Here is a 17,859-nt window from a genome sequence, read left to right as displayed (position 1 = left end):
CCCCCGGAAGATCATTTGCGACTAGCAGAGGGTTCTTTTCCTTTCCGCAAATACAACAAATTAATTAAGAAATAAAACATAAACCCACTACACATTTAACTTGGTATAAATGTATCATATATGTAGTGAATATATGCCACTGTAAAGGTCTACATTTCTCAGCACATCAGGGAGTGTAGATTATTATTATTATTATTTGGACAAGAAATAATATTTATTTGTGTGATTTCTTTCTTTCTTTTTTTGTCAAATATGTTTTTATTGAACAGATTACAACTCATTACAAACATTATGATATGAAATACATTTTTTTTAATGAAAGTGTAGATTTATTTTCTAAAGGAAGTAAACACACGTCGCCACTAGTGGTGTCACAGAGAGAGTGGTCCGTCCGTTAGAATGCAGTCAGCTCAGACAGAGGGGACTTTAATGAGAGAGACACGCTTCACTCTATAAAACTATAAAAGACACAAAATGCTTTTAAATGCATGAACAGAACCAAGGACCACCCGGCGGTCCCCGTCCCCGAGAAGAAGAAGAAGAAGAAGAAGAAGGCACACCTCCCTCCTCCGAAATAGTCGGACGTTTTGTGTTCAATTCGGCCATGACTTTAAGGGAGAAGAGAGACCTGTTCGACGCCAAGTTGGACGCTTCTCTGCTCGACTGCAAAGCGAAAAGTGTGAACAGTAACACGAACACGCCGCCGGCGGTGATCATCATGGCTCGTGAGACCTACGGCGGGATAGCGGCGTCCCTGGAGAGGCTGCAGGACGAAGAGGAGAAACCCAGGTTGGGATGGCTTAGGGGGGTAACAAGAAGACTCGCCCCGTTTCTGTTTTCCTCCCAGAATGTTCCCCAGTGAGGGGTTGGTGGGAGAGGCTGGACTTTGAATTTCTCTAACTATAAACTTTCATGACAGCAGAACAGCCTAAGTACAAATATAATTTATGAAAAGCTACTACAGTGAAGTCTGTTCTCAGAAGTCGTTGTAGGATATGTGGGGATTATCTGACGAGGTACCATTTGAGGGGGCAAAACCTTACATATACAAAATAATACTAAATTGTTTATAGGTTCAATATAAGTCAAATAATATAGCCTTTCCACAGGAGTATCTTTTTATATTTTTCCAAAAAGAATACAGCCAATAGCATATTACAAAGTTATCCCCCTCACTGGGGAAAATTCCGGGAGTAAAAACGGGCAAGCACCGGGGCGAGTAGTCCAGTATTCGTGAGGGGTGGGAGAGGCTGGACTTTGAATTTCTCTAACTATAAACTTTCATGACAGCAGACAGCCTAAGTACAAATATAATTTATGAAAAGCTACTACAGTGAAGTCTGTTCACAGAAGTTGTTGTAGGATATGTGGGGATTATCTGACGAGGTACCATTTGAGGGGGCAAAACCTTACATATACTAAATAATACTAAATTGTTTATAGGGTCAATATAAGTAAAATAATATAGCCTTTCTACAGGAGAATCTTTTTATATTTTTCCAAAAAGAATACAAACGGCCAATAGCATATTACAAAGTTATCCCCCTCACTGGTGACAATTCCGGGAGGAAAAACGGTCAAGCACCGGGTCGAGTCTTCCGGTATTCGGTTTAGGGTCGAGTACAGCATCTTGCAATGGGTCTGGTCCACAAGATTCAATACACCACCTAGCCGCAATTTGCAACTCTAGATTTTTTTTTACAATGGGTTGAATCTAGAGTTGCAACAAGCTCCATCCACTTCCTATTCATCATTTTTGGTTTGCGATCTGCTTGTCTTAAACGACGTTAAACTCACCAACATTGCAGCTGTAGTCCAAGCTTGAATTATCCTCTTTCAATCTGCCGAGCTTGTTTTTCATAAAAATCCACCGTAGAGATGTTATGAGATACTTTCTGTCAAGACATCCTCTGCAAGTGATTATTTTGTGTTGGAGTTTGGAAGCACTCGTCGTACGTACCTGTTTCGAATTTGCACATAATGCAGGAGGCAGCAGCGCGACCCGTTAACAGAAACGAGTGCTTCCAAACTGCAACACTTAGAAAAAGAATCACTTGCAGAGGATGTCTTGACAGAAAGTATCTCATAACATCTCTACGGTGGATTTTTATGAAAAACAAGCTCGGCAGATTGAAAGAGGATAATTCAAGCTTGGACTACAGCTGCAATGTTGTCGAGTTTAACGTCGTTTAAGACAAGCAGATCACAAACCAAAAATGATGAATAGGAAGTGGATGGAGCTTGTTGCAACTCTAGATTCATCCCATTATAAAAAAATCTAGAGTTGCAAATTGCGGCTATACACCACCAAGATACCCATGTACCTGTCTAAATACTTCACTAAGATACCCATGTACCTGTCTAAATACTTCACTAAGATACCCATGTACCTGTGTAAATACTTCACTAAGATACCCATGTACCTGTCTAAATACTTCACTAAGATACCCATGTACCTGTCTAAATACTTCACTAAGATACCCATGTACCTGTCTAAATACTTCACTAAGATACCCATACCTGTCTAAATACTTCACTAAGATACCCATGTACCTGTCTAAATACTTCACTAAGATACCCATGTACCTGTCTAAATACTTCACTAAGATACCCATGTACCTGTCTAAATACTTCACTATAAGATACCCATGTACCTGTCTAAATACTTCACTAAGATACCCATGTACCTGTCTAAATACTTCACTAAGATACCCATGTACCTGTCTAGATACTTCACTAAAATACCCATGTACCTGTCTAAATACTTCACTAAGATACCCATGTACCTGTCTAAATACTTCACTAAGATACCCATGTACCTGTCTAAATACTTCACTAAGATACCCATGTACCTGTCTAGATACTTCACTAAGATACCCATGTACCTGTCTAAATACTTCACTAAGATACCCATGTACCTGTCTAAATACTTCACTAAGATACCCATGTACCTGTCTAAATACTTCACTAAGATACCCATGTACCTGTCTAAATACTTCACTAAGATACCCATGTACCTGTCTAAATACTTCACTAAGATACCCATGTACCTGTCTAAATACTTCACTAAGATACCCATGTACCTGTCTAAATACTTCCTTAATGTAAACGAAGTCCACACCCACAACACCAGAGGGAGTGCAACAAACCATGTACAACCCAGATTCGGCACAAACCAGGGACTAAATTATTTTCGCTCCTATGCCACCAAAATGTGGAACGCCCTACCAACAGTCATTAAGACATGTGAATCCCTTGACTCCTTCAAAACCGCTCTCAAAGGGCACCTACGGATGGCTGCAATTCGAAACTGGCCTCTGTAAAATCTGATTCCCCCCCCCCCTTTCCCCTCACTGTATATGTATCTTTTCCCTTTTTTGCTTCCTTTACGATGAATTCCTGTTCTGTTCTTTAGCTACATAGAAGTGTCTATTTGTATGTCTCTAAATGTTTTGATGAATTGAACAATGTGGACCCTGTTGTAAACAAGTGTAATGCTTAATTGGGTCGTCCACTCACAGTTAACAGTCTTTGTATTGAGTTTGTGCTTAAAGGACCACTTCACCACTTTTCAACCTATCTTCATATAATAGGTCCTCACTAATAATCATGATAAAATTATCTACAGTCTGTGTCTCATAGGAGGGCTGTGGGCAGTTTAGAAACTGTCTTCCAGTGACATCATCATTAGGCAGATTGTTTTTTTACAAAAATTGTTAGATTTTCATTATCGTGAGAACGATGGCTTCCATTTTCGCATTGCAACTTTTCAGGACTAGAAAGCCTGCAGTTTCTATTAGCTTGTATTCCCCACTGATGATGTCACTGGAAGACAGTTTCTGATTTGCCCACAGCCCTCCTGTGAGAGACAGACAGAGTAGAAAATAATTGCGCTATTTTTTTCATGGTTATTAGTGAAGATCTATTATATGAAGATAGGTTGAAAAGTGGTGAAGTGGTCCTTTAAAATGTACTGTCAATTCTACAAACTGTTAATAAATATTTCAATCACTCAGGTCCTCACAGGAGCACAGCTGGCTGAGGATGTACAAACTGGTCGATGTCGACGGGGTGAAGAAGATCGCCAGGAGAGGGTTAGGGGTGAACACTTCGCTGCTCGTCGTGGCCAAAGAGGACCTGTTCGACGTCATCCAAGAAGCCCACGTCAGGACGGGACACGGGGGTCGCAAGGCGATGGACAAGGAGCTGCGTCGGTCCTTCTGTAATGTCACGCTGGAGAGCATCAACGTGTATCTGGAGCTGTGTGAGGAATGCCAGCAAAGAAAACTGGTGAGAAGAGTTGTCGAATTATGTGTTGACCCCCCCCCCCCCCCACACACACACACACACACACATTAAAAGTCACCATAATTTTACAGGATGCACACTACGCACTGCAGTAAGGTTTTACGTCATCATAACACAAACAAATAGTAGCTGAACATGCTTTGTATAAGTCACTGGTTCTCAAAGTGTGGTCTGAGGACCTCGCCCCAAGGTAGCCCCATATGTGCCCTCTCCCTACGCTCATTCTGTAGCTCCGAGATGAGGTCACACACTGGGCCCCTCCCACCGCGGTTCAGAAACGGCGCAAGTTTCCGCAAGCATCGTTTCTTATCCTTACCAGACCATTAATCCAAAACGTGTAGGGCCCATGTAGGTTTACACTAATTCAAACTTAGGATCGGCCCAGAAAATCCAACTAGAGATTTGAACCGAGCCTTTACGTCCCGTATTTTGTCAGTCGCTTCCATGTTTATCAAGGAAGTTGAAAAGCTTTAGCGCCTCCCCGGCGCCTCCCCTGGTCGAAAATGTCCAACTGACTTCAGTTCACTCGACACGCACGCGCACACGCACATTTCCTTGATAAACATGGAAGCGACTGACAAAAGACGGGACGTAAAGGCTCAGTTCAAATGGCGAGTTGGATTTTCTGGGCCGATCCTAAGTTTGAATTAGTGTAAACCTACATCGGCCCTACACGTTTTGGATTAATGGTGTGGTAAGGATAAGAAACGATGCTTGCGGAAACTTGTGCCGTTTCTGAAACGCGGTGGGAGGGGCCCAGTGTGTGACCTCATCTCGGAGCTACAGAATGAGCGTAGGGAGAGGGCACATATGGGGCTAGCCCCAAGGGTGTGTAACTCATGGTCCATTTTGGTTCTATTAGTGCACCGAATTATAGAGGTGCTGGCCCTATGCATAGTTTGAATTTTGAAATGAAATGGTTTGAGAACCGCTGGTAACGCAACTCCAACACTTTTTCCAGACGAGTAAACCTATGCCACCAAAGAGGGACACGGTGTCACAAACAGGCCAGCCACCAAAGAGGGACACGGTGTCACAAACAGGCCAGCCACCAAAGAGGGACACGGTGTCACAAACAGGCCAGCCACCGAAGAGGGACACGGTGTCACAAACAGGCCAGCCACCAAAGAGGGACACGGTGTCACAAACAGGCCAGCCACCAAAGAGGGACACGGTGTCACAAACTGGCCAGCCACCAGGCAAGATGGTCAAGAAAGAGACACTGCGGGACTTTGGAAGGTGGTGCGTTGCTGTTGAAGGTGGGTTAAGAAATTCCAAATGGGTCGATATATTTTTCAATACTTTATACTAAGGATGTGACGGTTTGAAAATTACAAAACCGGGTCGATATTGAATAAAAAATCGACCGAAACGGTAAAACCGACTTTGGCCACTGGAGGGCGGACTTGAGTCATTTTCGTTTTTTTCCATAGCGGTGTAAAGACCATAATTTGAACAACAAAGTGACAGATTTAACACATTTGTCTTTATTTCTCAATGCTCACACAAATGGAAACAAGCCATAGTGTTTTCTTGCCTACTTGGGATCAATTCTTGTATCAATCAATCAATCAAGCATTGTATTTGTATTAAACAATTAACGCATCGTGATGCATCTGCACCAGGCCAGCTATATAGGGTCCATGAGAGTCCAAAACATATCGCTGTCGTGTCCAGTGTCCAGTCCAAATGTGAGCAACTGTACCTACTGTTTAAAGCCACTGGCCGCTTGACTTTTCGCTGACGAGAAACCCCTCTCCCCTGTCGCAGGGTAAACAAAACGTCATATATAGCACATGGCTAATGTGCCAGGGAGGAGGAGGAGGAGGCGCGCGGCTGTAACTTTCTCCAGGCCAATAATGGATTTAATCATTCCAAATAGGTCTCTCCATTCATTGCTACGGTCGACATGCTCGTCTCGCTGTCTGTTTAGTTTTGACTAACGCAAAGCTACTGCTGCGCTGTGCAGAAGAGCCATTGAAGTTTAAGACTCCCAGATTTGCGACATTGAGGGGGCAGAAAACTGAGCGCTCGAACACTGTTCATGCAGCCTGGAGTTAAGTGGAGTGGGACTAGCTGGAGTTTAAGAGTTGAGATTGTAGAGCTTGTAGATCTGTCTGTTTTTGCAGCGCCGGTGTCAGGGTAACAAAATAAGAAATTACAGGCAGAGATGAAGGAACTGCCAAGCAGCAGCAGCAAGTAGAGATGAGTCGGTCATGAACGAACGAATCAAAAGAACTAGTTATTTTTGGTGAACGAAACCGATCCGGTCACTTCCGTGAACGATATGTTCAAAATGCAAATGACGGGGAATCGCCCGGCCAGCAAGCTACGCTAAGCTATTAGCTAAGTTAGCTAACATCACCACCACCATGGCTGGTGTTGTGTTAGCTTAGCAGCTAAGCCTTAGCTTCTTGCAATGCTATAGCATTCTCACTGTGTGGTCTCATGGTGCGGGAACTGTGGGCTGCTGCTTGGGGAGATGAGGGGTTTCTACAGGCGGCTGCTATGACCAAATTGATTGTGTGCAACATGACAACTGTTTTAAATTATTGTACAGTGACTATTGAAACTTTATTGTAAACAAACAACACTGCGTGGTCCACCCAGCTCCACCCCCCTGCCCCCATTCACTTGAAACCTGACACCTGGTGTGTGTGTGCTGGGCTGCTGGCCGCTCTGCAGGCTACAACAGGCAGCCAGCAGTGAGCCTGAGCACCGCAGCGAGCGTTGTGACCGCTTCCGTCGGCAAACATAAAAATACGGTTCGGTCGGTTTAAATAAATTAATCCGGTTTACTAGATGAAACCAGATCGTCCTGGTTGAACCGGAAACCGTCACATCCTTACTTTGTACTTGTAACGCCACTCTACATCTCGGAGGCAAATGTTATACTTGCTTTTACGCCACTACAATTGTTTGGCAGCTTTAGTTACTACTAGTTGCTTTTCAAATTCAGATTACCACGGTGGCACAGTTGGTAGTGCTGTCGCCTCACAGCTAGAAGGTCCTGGGTTCGATTCCCGCTCGGGGCGCTGTGGGTGCTGGCGGCGTGTTTCCTCCTCCGCGTCATCAGTGCCCATACCCGAAGGCGGGGTTGGCGAAAGGGCCTTTCTGTGTGGAGTTTGCATGTTCTCCCCGTGTCCCCTAGGGTAGATACCCTCACATGTTCTCCCCGTGTCCCCTAGGGTAGGTACCCTCACAAAAACATGCAGTAATCCTGGTCTCTAAACTGCCTCCCCCTGGCCAGCCGGGACGCCTGATGGAGGGGAAAGGAACTGGTTGGAATAACGTGTTCCTTCCACGCGCTATACGTCCAACCAGGGAAACTCCCCCCTGTCAGGTGTGAAGGAGCAACTTGGACACTCAAGCATGAAGGAAGCATGAGTTAAGTCCGTTGCTCTCCCCAGGTTGGTGGAGGGTGTGTAGAGCCCAGGATCACATCACAGGATGATTGACACGGGGGTGAAAAATGGGTTACAAAATCGTGGGTCAAAAAATATAAATTAAAAAAAAAAAAAATCTGATTACCACCACCAAGTGTGGAATGCCCTGACACCATCCCTTTGATCACTGGATCACTGTGGAATGCCCTGACACCATCCCTTTGATCACTGGCTTCCTTCAAAACAGGCCTGAATAGAAAATCCATCTTTCAGGAGGCTAAAGGGGGAGGTTAAGAAGATGATGTCATTCACTGCCCCCCCCCCCCCCCCTCTAGCCTCTACTCTGTACATATAATGTCTTATATTTGTTGATGACCTTGCAGTTGTGTGCTTTTACGCTGTTGATGAATTGAATACATAGGACCACAATGGAAACAAGTCCCCAGGACATTTTGTGTTATACTTTTAGCCCAAATGTGTGAATACCTTGTGCGGTATGCTTTTCTGTCTAATAATGTATTCAATCAATCAATAGGTCCCAATCATATTACGAAACCGCATTATACTCCGGCTATTCAAATCAACAATTGTTTTACTGTACTTTTGCTTAACCCATTCTGTACGGGAACCCATTTTGGTGTTGGCATCATGTTATGCTTTAGCTATTGAAAAATAGCAGATCTACAAGCTCATATCGCGCCACCGAGTGGCGCGATACGAGCTTGTAGGTCTGCTATTTTTGAAAAACCTAAGACACTTTTAGAATCTGATCTCGGGTCAGAATGGGTTAAACAGGTATTTATTTTTATTCAAATAAAATATGAGTCTTCTTCCACCACTGCAGCCAACACAGCCAAGATGATGGAGGTTAACTCAGAAACACAAATAAAATATGAGTCTTCTTCCACCACTGCAGCCAACACAGCCAAGATGATGGAGGTTAACTCAGACACACAGGACGTTGAAGGGGGTTATCCTCCTGTTGTTGAAGATGATGAGTTCAGAGAAGCTGAAGATCCAACCTACTCGCCTTTTTCAAATCACCAGGTGAAGTATTGAACCTCTTCGTATTGTATTCATCTTAAACCATTCTGACCTGAGATCAGATTCATACGAGGTTTCCGCCGGACACACACTGGTCTGATGAACCCATTCTGACCTGAGATCAGATTTCTAAAAATGTCAGTCGTTCTTCGATCTTTTCAAAAATAGCAGACCTACAAGCTCGTATCGCGCCACTCGGTGGCGCGATATGAGCTTGTAGATCTGCTATTTTTTAAATGGCTAAAGCATAACATGATGCTAACACCAAAATGGGTGCCCGGTTAGAATGGTTTAAATGCCTTGGATTACCAACATGTTTTTATTTCTTGGGCAGACTGAAGAAATTATCTTTGAAGACAATTCAACTCCCGGGACAGACACGGACACAATAAGACTTCTGATGAAAGTAGAAAAACTCCAAGCAGAACTCCGATATGAACGCAGATGTAGAATGCTGGCTGAGCGAGAACTGAGGGAGCTGAAAGGTGAGGCTGAATATCTTTTATTAATACATTTCCGCTGTCATGTGTAAAATGATTATTTTTCAGGAAAATTGAAACAAGAACCTGTGTTCGATTGGATCCAATGTAGCTATTATTTAGTTAAAAGCTCCTGTTAATACTTTACATTGGTTAAACATTTATAAAACCAAACCCACCGACAGACTTAAACCACTTTTACTTTCAAGATTTTTCTAAAATAGAGAAAATAGCTGACCTACATACGTACATGTAGGCCCAACACATCGCATTGTGTTGTGAGCTTGTAGATTGGCAATTTACAACATACAACAACATGGAGATACAAGGTTTCACCCAACATCATAATACAAGAACAAAACTATCAAAAAAAGGTGATTCTGATTATTGAATGGTGGTTGTTGTGGGTTTTGAATTTATCATTCTGAGACATGGCATAATGTGTTTCTTTTTTTAATCCTGTTTCAGAGATGAATGCCCTCATGATGCAGATGAGACACACAGCATAATGTGTTTCTTTCTTTAATCCTGTTTCAGAGATGAATGCCCTCATGAGGCAGATGAGACACACAGCATAATGTGTTTCTTTCTTTAATCCTGTTTCAGAGATGAATGCCCTCATGAGGCAGATGAGACACACAGCATAATGTGTTTCTTTCTTTAATCCTGTTTCAGAGATGAATGCCCTCATGAGGCAGATGAGACACACAGCACATGAACTCCGTGTTGCCATGGACCAGGTCCGACATGGAAGTGATGCAGAACTTCCAACACAGAACAATGACGAGTCCATCTCATTTATTACTGACAATGAGACGGAGAATGAGACAGAAACAACATTATCTAATCATATACCACAGGTCAGTGTACACACATAATATGCACAGTGTTTCTCAGTCGGAACTGATCTTGGATCAGGCCCGGGCCGCTGTCGTAAACGGTCCCAGCACCTAGACTACGATGTAGCCTGACATTGTGCTGTGGGTTCGAGTCCCGATCCTGAGTCCTGAACAGGTCTGCTAAAAGGATGAATCCAAGAAAGCCTACTGGCTTGTTTCCATTGGGGGGGGGGGGGGGGGTTTACTTTTTATTAGGGCAACTTCCGAACTTGATGACTGTTGGTAGTACATTCCACATTTTGGTGGCGCAGGATTTAAACCCTTGTTCATGCCAAGTCTGGTTTGAACGTGATTTGTGGAGCGCTCTCTGGTGTTGTGATTGTGGACTCTAAGTAGTTAGACAGGTACCTGGGTGTCAATGAGGTGTAAGACAGGTACCTGGGTGTCAATGAGGTGTAAGACAGGTACCTGGGTGTCAATGAGGTGTTAGACAGGTACCTGGGTGTCAATGAGGTGTAAGACAGGTACCTGGGTGTCAATGAGGTGTAAGACAGGTACCTGGGTGTCAATGAGGTGTAAGACAGGTACCTGGGTGTCAATGAGGTGTTAGACAGGTACCTGGGTGTCAATGAGGTGTAAGACAGGTACCTGGGTGTCAATGAGGTGTAAGACAGGTACCTGGGTGTCAATGAGGTGTAAGACAGGTACCTGGGTGTCAATGAGGTGTAGCGTCATAGGCGGCGGGTGCGTTTTACCTTTGGGTAGGCTATAGAATTGCGTTGGGGGGGGATTCTCGCGGCCGAGCGGAGCGAGGCCGCCGCCGCGGATTTATTTATTTATTTATTTCCCAGATGGTCTAAAAATGAGTTATTTAGCATACTTTTACCAATGAATTAGCCTATACACAGACAACGACTTTTGGACGTCTTTTTCTCAAGTCTCGAGTCAGTCAGTCAGTGACAGTGTAGATTACCCGGCGGTGTTGGCGTGTTGCTGCCCCTCCGGGAGTCGCGGCTCATGGCTCTCCACAGACGGCACAGAGACAGCAGTCACTCCACTGAACGTGCCAGTGTTGCTGCAGTGGTGTGAACTGTGAACCGTGCGGGCACTGGCGCTGCTGAGTTCTGACACCTTCTATAATGCTGCGCACATATATTATATATATAAAAAAAATACCCAGCATAATTTTTGGGAAGGCTAAGCCTTCCCTAGCCTTATGCACCCGCCGCCTATGTGTAGCGTATCCTGTAGACAGGTACCTGGGTGTCAATGAGGTGTAGCGTGTCTTGTAGACCGGTACCTGGGTGTCAATGAGGTGTAGCGTGTCTTGTAGACCGGTACCTGGGTGTCAATGAGGTGTTAGACAGGTACCTGGGTGTCAATGAGGTGTTAGACAGGTACCTGGGTGTCAATGAGGTGTAGCGTATCCTGTAGACAGGTACCTGGGTGTCAATGAGGTGTAGCGTGTCTTGTAGACCGGTACCTGGGTGTCAATGAGGTGTAGCGTGTCTTGTAGACCGGTACCTGGGTGTCAATGAGGTGTAGTGTATCTTGTAGACCGGTACCTGGGTGTCAATGAGGTGTAGCGTATCCTGTAGACCGGTACCTGGGTGTCAATGAGGTGTAGCGTGTCTTGTAGACCAGTACCTGGGTGTCAATGAGGTGTAGCGTGTCTTGTAGACCGGTACCTGGGTGTCAATGAGGTGTAGCGTGTCTTGTAGACCGGTACCTGGGTGTCAATGAGGTGTAGCGTGTCTTGTAGACCGGTACCTGGGTGTCAATGAGGTGTAGCGTGTCTTGTAGACCGGTACCTGGGTGTCAATGAGGTGTAGCGTGTCTTGTAGACCAGTACCTGGGTGTCAATGAGGTGTAGCGTATCCTGTAGACCGGTACCTGGGTGTCAATGAGGTGTAGCGTATCTTGTAGACCGGTACCTGGGTGTCAATGAGGTGTAGCGTGTCTTGTAGACCGGTACCTGGGTGTCAATGAGGTGTAGCGTGTCTTGTAGACCGGTACCTGGGTGTCAATGAGGTGTAGCGTGTCTTGTAGACCGGTACCTGGGTGTCAATGAGGTGTAGCGTATCTTGTAGACCAGGCCCATTGCACGTTGCTATGCTCTCGTCTCTTCTACCCTGAGCCATCCCACCCTAGCAAAATGAGCCGGGCTTTTATTACTTCTAGATTGAAGGATTGTCGTGGAATTCTGAATCAATCGGTAATCAATGAGGCAAATGGGAGTCGAGACAATATTCTCACGTGTTGATGTTTATGCTTTATGTACATGATGTCATGGGTAGTAGAAGTACAATAACACTCAGGTCAGTGGTACGGTAGGTCAAAACTCATAGTTATACTGTGGCTTTTAGAACAGTCAAAACTCATAGTTATACTGTGGCTTTTAGAACAGTCAAAACTCATAGTTATACTGTGGCTTTTAGAACAGTCAAAACTCATAGTTATACTGTGGCTTTTAGAACAGTCAAAACTCATAGTTATACTGTGGCTTTTAGAACAGTCAAAACTCATAGTTATACTGTGGCTTTTAGAACAGTCAAAACTCATAGTTATACTGTGGCTTTTGAATTCCAGCATGGCTCAGTGTTCACGCCTGACGGAACGTGCTGTAGATCAGGTGACTTAAAATTAGAGCTATGGCAAGCTCTGATCAGAATTGGTCCTCATCTGCAGCCGTTCACTGCAAAACGTATGTTGAGTGTTGTTACTGTAGGTTACTGTAGGTAGTGTTGTTACTGTAGGTTGTTACTGTAGGTTGTTGTGGAATCTTGCTGGCCACAGTTGGATAAGTGGGCTCCCTTCTGATTGATCTCCTCCGCGGGCAATGGTATTTGACAACGTGATATCCGCATGGCAGGATCAATGTACCGGTATCTCTCTGAGTCCCAGCCATAGACTGTAAAAAATATGGACAAAGCGTTCCCCGGGTCTAACATGGACGTAAAATGAAGCCTCTTATTCCTGCACTGTAAGTCGCCATCTTTCTAGATCCGTTTGGGCCCAGCTGGCCATTGGCTGGCTCCGTTTGGGCCCAGCTGGCCATTGGCTGCCCAGACAACGAGGCGGGACTTCCCCCCTTCTTCTCAGTTGGTTTTTATTTTGACTCGAACGGGGGGTGGCTCCCGTTCATAGACTGTAACGGTAGCCACGCCCCTCAGAACATACGTGACTTTATGGTCATTTATTTTATAAATGGGACCATAATTTTCCAAAAAGAATATTATGACATTAGAAATAAGACATTAAACTAGTGACTGGAAGCAGAAAGTATTCATGACCATGTTTATTAAGGTAATACAGTCTAGGACGGTGAAGTTGGGCCCAAATACATGGACTTCTATGGGGCTATGGGTTTTTCTGGGTCCAGTGACAGCGCCACAACAGGCCATTATATGAACTTTCAGGAGTTTCAGGCTTCACAGAATATCTGTCTGACTGCCCCCCCCCCCCTGGTCCCAGCACCTACCAGTGAAACCACCTGTATTTTGGAAACAAAACTCACACAGTGGTTTCCCTCCCCCATTCATCAACAATATATTTTCCAAAACAATATTTAATAACATTTTCATAACGAGTTCAACATGGTGTGTGTGTGTCTGTAGCTATTTTGATTGATGCTTCCCCTCGTGGGTTAACCTTGCAGCTGTAAACAAGGTGAGATTCACGGTTGTACTTTATTGTTACATCTTGTGTACAGGGACATAGCCAAAACAGACAAAACATTGTTTTGGCTTCCTTACAGACAAAGGTGATAAGAAAAGCACACAGTACATACCTCTTGCATACATGTATAATCGTTCAATGAAACTAAATGTCATTGGGTTTTATTAAGGTTAGTCAATAGTGATTTGGTTAATTAATTTGCATTAAATGTCATTGACATACACAAAAAAGCAGTAGCCTGAGCAGTTTGTTTTGGGATGTCTGAAGCCTTGTTTGTAAGGCTTTTGTGCTGCGTGTCTCTCTCCATCTCGCTCTCCGCATTTTCAGGTCTCATCCATAAAATTAATATAACCTTAAACAGACCTGTTTGAAAAATGTTCAGGGGATAGGATGGGATATCATCCTAAAATGTTCAGGGGATAGGATAGGATATCATCCTAAATGTTCAGGGGATAGGATAGGACAGGGGTCTGCAACAGGCGGCTCTAGAGCCGCATGCGGCTCTAGAGCACACCCCTAGTGGCTCCCTGTAGCATTAAAAGTAGCAATACATAATTTTCATGTATGGTTTCTGTAGGAGGTCAAACGTGACAAGCATTCTTAATATTTATTCAACACATTTTTACAAAATTGGAAAACTTAATAAACTAAAATTTGCGTCATAGCATGCGACACACTCAGTGCCGTGCCAGCCAGGTGTCTATTATAAACAAACCGGTGGGTGTGTGAGGCTGCTGCCTGCTACGCTATGGCTTCTACAGGGAGAGAAATAAAGATAGCCGACGAAAAACAGAGGATTTAACAGTTCGTGGACAGAGGCTTTTGCCTTCACAGCCAATGCAGATTGACTGCCTGTATGTTTAATCTGCAGTGAGAAGCTATCAAACAACAAAAAAAGTAACGTTGAAAGACATTTCCAGGGAAAGCATGCTAAATTCTGCTAGTTTCGTTGCAACCCGGGACTCAATAAAGCTTGGCAAGCTGCATTATAATGCGTAATTTTCTTTGCGGCTCCAGATAGATTTTGAATTTATTTTTGGTCGAAAATGGCTCTTTCAACATCTTGGGTTGCAGACCCCTGGGATAGGATATCATCCTAAATGTTCAGGGGATAGGATAGGATATCATCCTAAAATGTTCAGGGGACAGGATAGGATATCATCCTAAATTCCACCCAACACTAAACCAATTTAGTGAATTTCATATTGTCACTGTCGGGCAGAAACATCATATTTCCACGTTTTACATTTGATGTTTTTCTGTAAGTTAAAATCAGGTAAGTTCACAGCGAGTCATGCTCCATGTCCCTTATGTTGGAACGGGTTTGAACAGGTTTCCACCCATTGGCAACGATATTTGACTATTTCAAATGTATTTATTTGTTGTATTTTCAATATATACCGTAATTTCCAGACTATAAGCCGCACCGGACTATAAGCCGCAGCTACGTTAGCTCAGAGCCTGAGATGGCTCTGCGTTAGCTGTAAAAATCCATAGATTAGCCGCACCGTTGTATAAGCCGCAGGGTTCAAATCATGGGTAAAAAGCCGCGGCTTATAGTCCGGAAATTACGGTATTTGCCTTTTATGAAACATAATGTTTTCCTTTTCATTCCCAGGATGATGATGAGAACTATCTGTATCTCTCAGAGGGCCTCAGAGTCCCACGGATCCTCTATGAGCGAATCCCACAGATCACAGACTACAAAAAATACGTGTCAGCCCTGCTGATGATTCTGTTCGAGAGGGAGACCATGGCCACACATTCTCTGGGCGGTCGGACCAACGTCACACAGGATGATTCCCCCCATAAGCCCCATCTCCCAGCTGACACCATGAAATGTATTATTGGTAATGATGAGTTTTATTTTTACATTTGGACAATATTGTCATGAAATAATAACACTACTGTAAAAACAAAGTTGAGGAGGTTAGTGTTTGTAGAGCAGAGGCTGCGTGCAAAGGTTTGTGGGGAGACCATTTCTTTAAGGTAGGAAGGAAGGAGCATTGTTGTGCATACTTCTACTAATCTAATTCTACTAAATTTAATTAAATTGAGCAGAGGATATTGTAGCCAATTGACCATTTTTATTTTTGACAGAATGAAAAATTCTGTTACGTATTTGAAAATGGAATGATTAATCTTTTGACTGCTTCTTGCATCCCCCCCCCCCCCCCCCCCCCCAGATCATGTGGCGATGAAGTTTGGCGCGCCTGTCAGCCAAATAAAAATTGCAATCCGGACAAAACTAAGTAATGAGGATAAATTATTAAAGAAACGCCAGGGAAAGCAAACAGACGTTGACCCAAAGCCTTCCTGAAGATTTACATTCCATTGATTCAGTGATTGTATATAATTTGTACCATTTATAGTTGATGATGCTGGTTGTTTTTTATTGGGTTCCAGATGGTAGCTACTGTATGCTTTGGTAGCCTGTGCTTTTTTTTGTATGAATAATTTTGTACATTTGATATTGGAAATAACAAAAAAAAAAAAAAGATGATTCTTTGTATATTTTACAGCTTTAATTTTTGTCTCGTTGTGTTTAAACGTTGTCGTCTAGCCTGACATGACCAGACTAATATCACTGCGTAGCTATAAGTCTGGAACTTCGCTGTTGAAGATTTATTTCCAAGGGGCAAAAGTCACTAAAGCCAAATTCCAATACCGGCTACTCGCTCACTCACACTCAGTCACTCCAGCAAGGTGGTGTTATGGTGGAATTGGTGACCTGCTGAAATATGTGACAACCGTGTGGACAATCACATAATGTAAATGTGTCCTAATGTCAATTGTTGCAGTTTGTTCATTAGCAGAGTTCAACCTAACTGTATTTAGGGCCATGTATTTAAAGACTTCCATGTAATAGTTGTGTGAACAAGATGGTCACATATTTGGCAGGTCACCAATTTCACCGTCATTTGCCATGCTGGAGTGAGCGAGTGTGAGTGAGCGAGTGGCCGAGATATTGGGTATTGGAATTTGGCTAAAGAAATTCCAACGTCACTGCATCTCTGGATTGAATAGTGGGCTCTGATTCGTCACCCACAACTCTGGGGTGAGCAAAATTTGATTCAAATTTAGGAGAGCAAAACCAATTTCCCCAGGGATCGTTTTTTTATTTTTTGAGTGGCCCTAGCCCTCGTCTTGGCTGAGCAATGTGTGTACCCCATAGCAATGATTTGTTTGGCTACACGGAATGTGATGTATGATAAGAGTGCCCCTCACTTCACACGAGTGTGATTTTCTTTTATTTTTTCCCCTGTGGCAAATTTGTCAAAGTAATTGGCAAAATGTAAGTTTGCTTCAATTGATGAAAAGGTACATTAGCTGGTTTAGGACGCTGAAGTCATAGTATTGAAAAATAAAATTACGTAATTTGAATCATGATAATATTTACATTTATAACTAATGATTGTGCAGTAAAACAAATATAATATTCATTCAAATCATGTTTACACGTAATCTGTAATTCACAGCCATTATGTGTTTGTTCACACACATGCTACTGTACTTAATGTTTGGGGTCATTGATGTCTACTTTGGGTTGTTTTTTGGGTTGTTTGATTCAGTATTTAGATATTTGATATTGATTTAATCCCTATATAAACCCATTCTAACGTCAAACTTAATTTTAACCATGATATCATTGAAAACATGCATCATTCTTTATTATTGACCTGATGTGAGTGAGTGGTCTGTGTTTTTTCAATTATGTATATATTTCTAATTATTTTTCCAAATGAATCAAACTTGTAAGAGTTAATTGAGGGGGGAAAAGTGACTCAAATGTGTTTGAAAGTGACATATCTCTTTGACGGTAATATAAGTTATATTGTTTGGTAAAAGAAAATTGTGAAAAGGTTAAAGCTGTTGTGATAGTAATCATTTCTATAGAGTGTTTGTGAGTGTGGCAAGCCTGATTTCAGAACACACTATCGCGACCAAATGGGACCAGAGACACGCAGCACTGAGTTCAGTTGGAGTTGGACATGATTTGACGACGATGCGCGAAAGAAGAATTTCAATGTTCCACTTCCAATTTTGTCAGCTTATTTCTTAGTGGCGATGACACTCTCCTGATTGGATAAAATTAGTATACTGACCTGAAAATGCATTTTCTAT

The 17,859-nt window shown here is 43.2% G+C and overlaps 1 protein-coding gene across 1 annotated transcript; it reads left to right on the top strand.

The window, feature by feature from the left end:
* The first annotated feature begins 603 nt into the window (after positions 1-603).
* On the top strand, positions 604-16,370 carry LOC310863194 (uncharacterized protein). Its single transcript, XM_083771367.1, has 9 exons — positions 604-789; positions 4,017-4,290; positions 5,270-5,326; positions 5,507-5,567; positions 8,611-8,741; positions 9,073-9,223; positions 9,893-10,077; positions 15,353-15,584; positions 15,921-16,370. Exons 1-9 carry the CDS (start codon positions 605-607, stop codon positions 16,052-16,054), a joined length of 1,410 nt encoding a protein of 469 aa, XP_083627493.1. The 5' UTR covers position 604; the 3' UTR covers positions 16,055-16,370.
* Positions 16,371-17,859: the final 1,489 nt, after the last annotated feature.

The sequence above is a fragment of the Protomyctophum parallelum genome, assembly GCF_964188405.1.
Source record: "Protomyctophum parallelum genome assembly, chromosome: 8".
Lineage (NCBI taxonomy): Eukaryota > Metazoa > Chordata > Actinopteri > Myctophiformes > Myctophidae > Protomyctophum > Protomyctophum parallelum.
Note: the sequence above shows the minus strand (reverse complement) of the source record. Positions and strands in the feature narration are given on the sequence as shown.

What these genes read in the sequence shown, in the direction of transcription:
- LOC310863194 (XM_083771367.1), top strand. Translation starts at nt 605, where the DNA reads ATGACTTTAAGGGAGAAGAGAGACCTGTTCGACGCCAAGTTGGACGCT. An exon ending in GTGGTGCGTTGCTGTTGAAG is followed by an intron (nt 5,568 to 8,610) that starts GTGGGTTAAGAA and finishes CCACCACTGCAG; the next exon opens with CCAACACAGCCAAGATGATG. An exon ending in CACCATGAAATGTATTATTG is followed by an intron (nt 15,585 to 15,920) that starts GTAATGATGAGT and finishes CCCCCCCCCCAG; the next exon opens with ATCATGTGGCGATGAAGTTT.